This window comes from Balaenoptera physalus (assembly GCF_965194825.1).
Source record: "Balaenoptera physalus genome assembly, chromosome: 9".
Lineage (NCBI taxonomy): Eukaryota > Metazoa > Chordata > Mammalia > Artiodactyla > Balaenopteridae > Balaenoptera > Balaenoptera physalus.
The window spans coordinates 92,908,938-92,917,925 of NC_138888.1; the positions used below are offsets into that span (position 1 = coordinate 92,908,938).

Consider the following 8,988-nt stretch of genomic DNA (forward strand, 5'->3'; position numbering starts at 1 on the left):
ACACTTCTGCAGGGATGTGAAGCCAGAGCCAGGGAACTGCGGACCCCACATGGTTGTCCAAGCAACCCTCCAGCAACTCTCCCAAATAATTAGGGAAAACTTTATGAGGCTGTCTAGCAGTTGGGATAGAATTTAAAAAAAAACAAAAAACCCAAAACACTACTTGTTGCTATTAATGTTAATTTAATTTTTCCTCTGGGTTAGGGTAACCTAGGGAAGATGAATTGTAATTTGCAATTTTTACATTTGGTGAAAGGCACACAGTCACGACATGTATGTTCTCTGACCTCCTTGAAATACTTCACATAAAAGATGAAATAGGGTGAAAGTAAATGTATGCTTCAATGGAAAAGAGGAAAATATGGGGAATTTACACAAAGTATTCTCAAAGAAACATTTGCTATTAGACTGACCACAGACATATTAAACTTCTTTCAAAAACAAAATTCCCAAGGGCTGTTTGGGGCTACATGGGTAAGTTTAAAAACAGTTCTAAGGTCTCATGACTTCAGTAAAGAACTTTATGTGAATAAGCCTCCAAAGAGTAAGGCTTCCAAAAGACAGATGCTGTGTAACTGCTCATTTTCTTGGCCTAAGGGAAGGTTGCCAGCATTCAACTTTCAGGCTGAAAGTCTGAATTCATTTATTTTATGGCTAAGATACTTGATATTAACGCAATATCTCCATCTCATTTGCATGTCGTAGATAAGAAAAAAATCAAGCACAATACATAGACTAGTCCCAAGGGTGGAGGGTTTTCCCCAAGTATATTTTATTTAAAACATGTGGACTTTCTTCTTTCAAAAAGAATATATTCCAAAGCATTGGAAGGACTGAATTAGGATGTTTCTGTTTGCAAGCAACAGAAATCCAATTTAGAACAAAGTGGAAGGATCCTGGAGTGAAAGGAAGTTGAAGGTGCACATGGCAGCAGTGGAGCTGGTCAGCTGGCCGTGGGGGGACTGACCCAGCTTGTATAACATCTTTCCTTAGTACAATGGTTCCTTTCTTTCTCGGATGAAGAAGGCCTTCTTCTACAGGGAAGGTAGCAGTAGGTCCTTCCAGAATAACATCACCCTAGATCTGTTTGTTCCAAAAATCCTGAAAATGGCTTTGATTGGCTGGTTTGGGTCACCTCCCATCCCTTGACTAGGCACTGTGGCCAAGGACATGGTGTCCTACCTCTGGCCCAGTCCCAAGTCTGCAGACCAAACAGAAGATGGGACCATTGGTAGGACAGCTCTGAGCCAGGCTGGCTCTCCGCTCGTGACTTACAAGAACAGAGATGAAGAAAATAAAGGAAACTTATTGACAATCTCATCACTCTCAAATGAGCAGTTTTGAATGAGCATTCTATTCTGGTTTGTCCATTTGCAGACACATTTTAATGTACAATATTGTCTTAGAGCCCCTTAAAAAAATACATGGTTTTGAAATCTATCTGAAGAAATAGGCCTAAAAATATAGAAACGATGTTCATCTCTCGGGGACTTCTGAGGTCTTGCCCTACCAGAAGGACTGTTTCTGTTCCTGAAATTCCTGAAGAAATGAGATACAACCCCATGTCTCTGATGGTCTAGAATATCAACTGGTATAAAATATCAAATACTATCAATATATTACTTTAAATGTCTACACTACTCAAAGTAGACATTTAAAGTAATATATTGATAGTATTTGATATTACTTTCAAGTACTTTTTCAAGTGCTTCAAAGTACTTACTTTCAAGTGCTTTTCAAGTACAAGGTCTGATTCAAGTATAGGCCTGCATTTCCTTTCATGGGTTTGTTCAGCAGCATATTGAGAGCCTCTGTAGACCAGGACTTTTCTAGGCTCTGCAGAATTGTAATAAACAGACCAAAGCTCCCTGCCTTTGTGGAACCAGTAAAACATGTGGAATCTAAAATATGATACAAATGAACCTATCTACGAAACAGAAACAGACTCATGGACATAGAGCAGACTTGTGGTTGTCAAAGGGGGAGGGTGTTGGGGGAGGAATGGAGTGGGAGGCTGGGATTAGCAGATGTAAGCTGTTATATATGGAACAGATAAACAACAAGGTCCTACTGTACAGCACAGGGAACTATATTCAATATCCTATGAGAAACCATAATGGAAAAGAATATTAAAAAGATTGTATATATATGTATAACTGAATCATTTTGCTGTATAGCAGAAATTAACACAACATTGCAAATCAACTATATTTCAATTAAAAAAAAATTAGGAATGAAGGGGGAAAAAATCCCAGTGTAATAAGTAGGTAGACGTTCCAAATGATCAAGAAAATATTTTTAAAAGAACTATTCTAATTCTTTATAGTGTGAAATAAAATTCATATTTTATGGCAAGACAAGAAATATTTAAACATAAAAACTTTTCTCTGCCCTTTGGCCTCCTCTCTCCCCCAACTGTGCATTGTGTATCTGCATCATGAATCCACCAAACCTTCCCCATCGGCAGAAATACCATCAACAGCAACATTCTCATCAACAAGATAACTCCTTAAAGATAACATTCCTTCTAGATTTTGTAAGGGATCACGATGACACTTAGATCTGGATTGTGTAAACTGTCAATAATACGTCATTTAATGTACAGCCCTCTATCTCAAAAAACTTATACAACTGTGCCTTGACTTCTAACGAGCAGAACAGCCCTCAGGGCTTTCTGAGATGCTCTTCCTGGGTTATAATCCTCAAATTTCACTTGAATAAAATTTTCCATTTCTTTCTTAGATCGACTGATTAATATTTCTTCGACAACGGTCACTGTATCTTATGAAAATTCATAGAAATAAGATATTTATGGTAGCCAGGTAGGCCTCGGCAAGAAACTGAAGGACTTGGCAAAACAAGACCTTAGTAATTATTTTCTTAAAATGATGGAACAAAATATTCTAAAAACAAAGACCTTTGCTTATCAATACATTGGATAAACAATTAGGTTTGGCTAAATTATTTCCTCTCCTCAAATGAAGGACCTTGAAAGTGTTACCCGATATAGGAACAACAATTACGTAGCCTTTATTTGCTGATATCATGATTACATAAAAACCTCCACCTTCATAGGGAACAGACAGTATAAAATGAAAGAAAAACTTTCATTTTTACCAAAAAAAAAAAATAACTTCGATTTTACAATTTTATTTTTCGCATTTGGAATGTTCTGCTATTAACTTTATTATTCTTCTCATTCTTCTTGTGCTTCTTCCTTCTTTATTCTTGCATCCTTGTATTTTCAGTTTTTCTTTTTAAAAGATTTGAAAGTCTATGAATTCATCTGTGAGTAAAATTTTGGCTGAAGCGTATCAGTGATCTTATCTTCTAATTACGTTGTAGTTGTTTCCTCCTTGCTTCCACAGTTACTTAGCTGGGCGTCTTTTTATTTCTAAGTGGGATGTGGTACCTTTGAATACTCTTTTCTTTGGGGAATTTACTGTTATTTTTCTTTGTGCCTTAGTACAGTATATGGTCAATTTTTTGAACCGCCTGTGTATAGGCTAAAAGGCAACAGAGTCTCTGTTTATGAAAACACAAAGTTTAAAACATATTTCTATTGACCTAAACCTATTACTTATTCCTGTCTACTTCATGTATCAAATTGAAAGTGGGGTGACAAAGCCTTCTACAACTGTTCTGTTCATATCTTTTGCATTTATAAGTTTTTGCTTACATTTTAATACCACGCATTTAGAATGTAAAGAATTTACCTGTTATATTTTCACTGTGATATATTCCTTTTGTCAAATGTAGAACATTTGTTTCACATAAAAAGAGTATTTATGGGAATTCCCTGGTGGTCCAGTGGTTAGGATCTGTGTTCTCACTGCTGAGGGCCTGGGTTCAATCCCTGGTCGGGGAACTAAAATCCCACAAGCCTCACGGCACAGCACCAACAAAAAGTGTATTTATGGCAATTACTGATGTACATCTTTTCATCTAACTTGTTTTCATTTTTACTTCTAGTCCTTTCCACCTATGATTTCCTCATTCTTGTTCTAATTTTCTTTCTCATTTTCCTGGCAAATATCTTTAAATACCATATTCAGGGAGGTATCAGGTGTCAGGGTTTCCAAATCTTTGCCCATATATGAATGTTCCCTATTTCCTTCCAAGTTCCATGGCCTAGGAAAACACAGCAGAGTCTCCAAACCTCACGTCTCTCTGAAAATTCCAACATGACGCTTTGGGGTCATGCCCTCACCCCTCAGCTGAGTATCTCTGCTAAGGCAGTGCTGTGTGCCTACGCGGTATACACCCGTCAGTTCTGTCCCTGGTGTACCTGGAACTGGTAAAAGTTTGAGAACCAGTCTTTTAGAATTTAGTGTCATTGACAAGTCTGAGGCTTACTAAGTTGTGCTTCTGCATGAGCAACCCGACCTTCTGTCCTGTGGTACCCGGAGGGCCTGGGCCAGGGCCATCCCTGTGGCTGGTGCTGGATGGCACTGGGATTGGCAGCCCCTCCAGGGAGAGCCACATGCGCTGGGAGAGGGAGTTCTCGAAACAAACAGCAGTGCTGTTTCTAGAAGTGGGGGCAGGGAGGTCAAAAGCAGCCAGAAGCCACACGAGGCCACCCCAGGCAAGCTGACAGGAAGGAGAGTTCACGAAACCGAGTGTGGACCCTCTGTGGGATGTCTTCTCAGGATCCCAGCAAGAGTTTCCAGCTTCTGTGACTTAAATTTCATGGACTAAAATGAGGTAATTGTCTCGCTGTTGTGCCTGCCTCACTTCTCTATCTAATGTATACTGTTTACTTAGCTTGGATAACATCTATCAGTTGTACGGAACATGGATGCGATATTTTTTTGCGAAAGGACTTGGGTAATTGGAACTATAGAAGATTCTATTCACTTATACATTCATGTTGTCACATGGAGCAGACTTTATCCTGAGGCTGGGGGTGGTGGGGAATTTGGAATTCCTTTAACATCTCTTGAGTGTCTTCTCGTTGTTATTTTTGTCGTGGTCCGAGCGCAGGTTGGAAAAGAATTTCCAGACACGAGGCAGAATGTAAGGAAGATAGAGTTTATTAAAGAGAAGAGTCGCTGCAGCAACAGCGGGCCGACCTCCTGGTAGCCAGGGAAAGTCGACACTGAGCACGGGTTGCTTGTCTGTTTTTATAGCCAGGGAACCTGCAAGTCATCGGCTGACTGGGCAGAGTATGTATACTTTCAGTGTGCTGAGCGGGAGAAAAACGGGGCAAATGTCTTTCCGTATATGGGATGGGAAAGGGACGGGGCAGGCTGCTTGGGAGGGCTCTGGGACATTGCAATGGTCACATTGTGACAGAGTGATAGAAGTCCTGTAACTCTTTGTTCAGGCAGTATTGGCCCTTTGAGTTTATCTTGTTCTTTGTCCTTGGGGCATACCACCATTTTCTTATTTTCACAATACGGAACAATTCGTTTCATGTAAAAAAAAATTTTGTTTAACACAATTATTTAGATGTGTATGTACTTCTTGAGCCATAGAACGAGTTTAGCATGAAGTGTAACTTCTTTACTTTGGAAGGGAAGGCGGCATTTACTGGTGGGCACGGCAGGGCTAACTGGAGAAGGGAAGCAGAGTTAAAGAAAATAAAATTAAAATAACTAAGGGAAAATTCTTACAACAACAAATGAATTTTAAAAATAGGATTAAAAAGATACCAATGGCAATAAAACAAGCAACTTCACCTGAAATCATAAATAATATCAACTAAAAAAATAAGTTCAAGTAAAACAAATATGTTCAAATAGAACCCATTATCGGCCCAGACGTGGGTGACCAGCACACGTTCCCTGCTCTGCTGGACTGACCATGTGAGCACAGAGCTCCCTGCAAGGACGCCTAGATCCTCAGTGGACAGGGAAGGCCAAAGCCAAGGTCCATACTGAGTTTTGGCATCTTCCACTCAGAATGTCCTGAACCGTAAGCCAAATGGATTCCCTAAATCTTTTCCAAACTTATTGCTGACAAGTACATCTTTTCCCATCCTATACAGTTCAGGTGTTTCTATTTATAAACCAAGGACAGGGCTTTATTTTTACCCCTAACAAAAGCTGTGTTTATTTTAGCCACTGCTCTCCAGAATCTGTTACAAAGTGCCTTCTTTACTCTACTCCAAGTCTCTGGCAATCTACAAATGTCACTTTCCATATCCTCCTCCAAACATCTGATAAAAATAAACAGGACACAACTTTTTAAACTGTAGTTTTAAAGTAATATATACATTTGTAATCATAAAAAAATGTCCATTTTTTCCAGTGTTTATAGAGAAAGGAAAACACTACATGACCCTATTTCTCTGATTTTTGTCGGGGGTGGGGTGGGGATCATTCAGCTGGAACTGGTGAGAAGAGCTCTTCTTGGGTGTATGGGAGGGAAGGTAGGGATGACAGCACCCCCTCTGAGGGCAGGGCCGGAGGGTGAGGGCTTCTGCAAAGGGGTCCCCGAGGCCGTTGCCTACACTATGGCGAAGGGCGGGAAAGGCCTAGTCAGATACAAGAGGCCCTGACAAAGTCCCCAGCAAGGAGGTTTCCTCCTTATGTCACTGTTCATGCTGTTTTTCTTTTTAGCTACATATTAATATAAAGGACGTGGAAAAAAATATTTGTTTTGCAACATCGTGGCCAAAAAAACCAAAAAACTGCAGCAAAAGCTTGATGATTTTATAACAGAAGACAGGCTCAGGCTGTCCACCTCCCAGAAAAAGAAAGAGAGGAAGTAAAGATGATCCTTCCTGCCTCACGACACTCTGGAGAAAAAGTGAACTTGCCCCTCAGTAGACCACCTTCTTGGCACCAAGAGGGAAGAACAAGGAAAAACATTCCAGAAGTTTCATCAACATACAACTGTCTTAGCCATAAAGAATGAAACCAAATACAATAAAGTTGAAAAATCAGCATTTCTAAACATTTCACTTCCATGCAGATGTAATTAACAAGCTACGATCACTGTAGCTACAAAAACAAAAAAGAGACACAAGCTGAAGACAGTCTGATTTTTGCTTTATTGAATAGTATCCCACATCCAATATTTACAGACACAATTAAATGGAATTTATAAGCCTACCATGCAGAATATTTTTAAAAATTAATCTGAAATGACTCTTAATGGAAATGATCAATTCATATGTGTGAATACAATAATTAATTCATCATTTTTCAGCCAATATCCAAGTCGGTTCATTTCATAAAAACTCTATTTTCAAGAAGAGGAAATATAAAAAAATTCAGAAAAATATTTCCGTATCTAGTCCTAATCTTCCGGTTTTTCTGTAAAAGAAGTCAATAACGATTATAGACACCCTGGCCACCGTGAATTCAATACAGACTTTCTCAACTGCATGACTACTTTCTTTAATGCCATATGTAACTTTTAGCGTAGAAGAGCTACTCTTCTTTTATCGTATTTTCATGAGAGGTCTAAATATATTTTTTTTTTAGGTTTAAAAAGAAATACATATCCAAATTTAAAACCAGCACCTAAAGATTACTTTAAAAATAGCAACAAGGACACGGCCACACAGTATTACCTTGACTTTCCATTATGGATGGTCTATGCAAGGAACAAGATGGACACAAAAGTGAGGAAGTCCTGTAACCAGGCTTAAGTGAGACTGTAGAAGCCAGCTTCTCTCACAGACATGAAGAGGACGTCAGAAATACAGTGTCTACCTCTGCATGTCTGAGAGAATACTGGGGCATGTAGGCTAATGGCCCTACTAATGCCTATGACAATATCCTCAGAATAGAGGATAGAATAGAACTACAAAAAGGTGGGGATCATAGTGGTGGATGGAGGGCATGATTTTCTCTACATGCCCAAATGTAAAGGTATCTCTCTCTTTGGTTTGAGGTGAGCTGGCTTTACTACCCATACACAGAATTCAAGAATCATAGTATTTCCTAATCTTTAAAAAGTACGGGCTATGTTATTATATAAAGCCTATTATTCTTCCCTTTCCTTTCAAAGATCATGGTTCTTCAAAATGTATTATTATGATTTGGACAACCTAGATATTAAAATGCAAAGCACTTAATCCCTATCTACGCATTTTGAACCATTTCAAAAAATGCCAAAGGTAAAATAAATCAGTGTATTGGTGATAGCATCTTCTATATTAAAGACCTGAAAACTAACTTAACAGTCTTCAAAGGGTATTCATTTTTGCTAGAACAACACTGCTAGAGGGACAGAAAAGCATGACCTAGAAAATCACAATGAATAAATGTCACTTATTAGCCATAATTTTAAAACATTCACTTGCCAAGAAAGGTTCTGGGAATGGTAGCGGTGCTGGATTTTTTTTTTTTTTTTAAGTAACAATTTCCCTTATACATAATAAATAGGTTTCCTGTTCAACAAACGTATCTTTCAAGATAACGTGGAGGCAAATTTCAGAATGCTATGGCTCATTATATAGTTTAAATCACTGGAGTCCAATTTAACGGTGCCTGAAGGGCCATCTTTAAATAACAGAAATTAACCCGATTCATGAACGGTTTAAATTGCCGATAAAAATATACACAAATGAGGATAAAGTTGGAACAACGGGGTAAGGTATATTTGCAATCATGGCAGACGGCATCTTCATCTAGTGATTATTCAATGTTAACATGTGCATGTATCTGTTTTATAGAAATCAGATAATGTATATGCTTGATATATTTCTATTAAATTTAAACATACTACTATAAATTCCCATTTTTTTTTTCTGAAACCCACACTTTGTTCTGGAAGTTGCCATTTATGAAAAGACAACGCACTGATGACGGCTGTTCCTTGATCAACAGGACGTTAATGTGAGGAACACTCACTAGCTTTCTCAAAACGCAGGGCAGACTTACCTGTGGTCAATAGTTGATCATTTTCCGAAGGGCGTCATAGCACTTCCATTTGTCTGGGATGTAGAACGGCTCAAAAATGTGAGGGAACGGCGTGTCGTATCCACATACCCTTGATATAGGAGCCTCCAGGTTCAGGAAACATTCTTCCTGC

At 38.7% G+C, this 8,988-nt stretch overlaps 1 protein-coding gene across 2 annotated transcripts in view; it reads right to left on the reverse strand.

The window, feature by feature from the left end:
- Window positions 1-8,837: 8,837 nt before the first annotated feature.
- The window catches only part of BCKDHB (branched chain keto acid dehydrogenase E1 subunit beta), a 233,057-nt gene continuing 232,906 nt past the window's right edge, over window positions 8,838-8,988 (reverse strand). For both annotated transcript variants that reach the window (XM_082474246.1, XM_082474245.1), the window contains one exon: window positions 8,838-8,984. In XM_082474246.1, coding sequence (XP_082330372.1) covers window positions 8,844-8,984 — 141 coding nt within the window. In that variant the 3' untranslated portion in view covers window positions 8,838-8,843. The remainder of the gene's footprint in view (window positions 8,985-8,988) is intronic.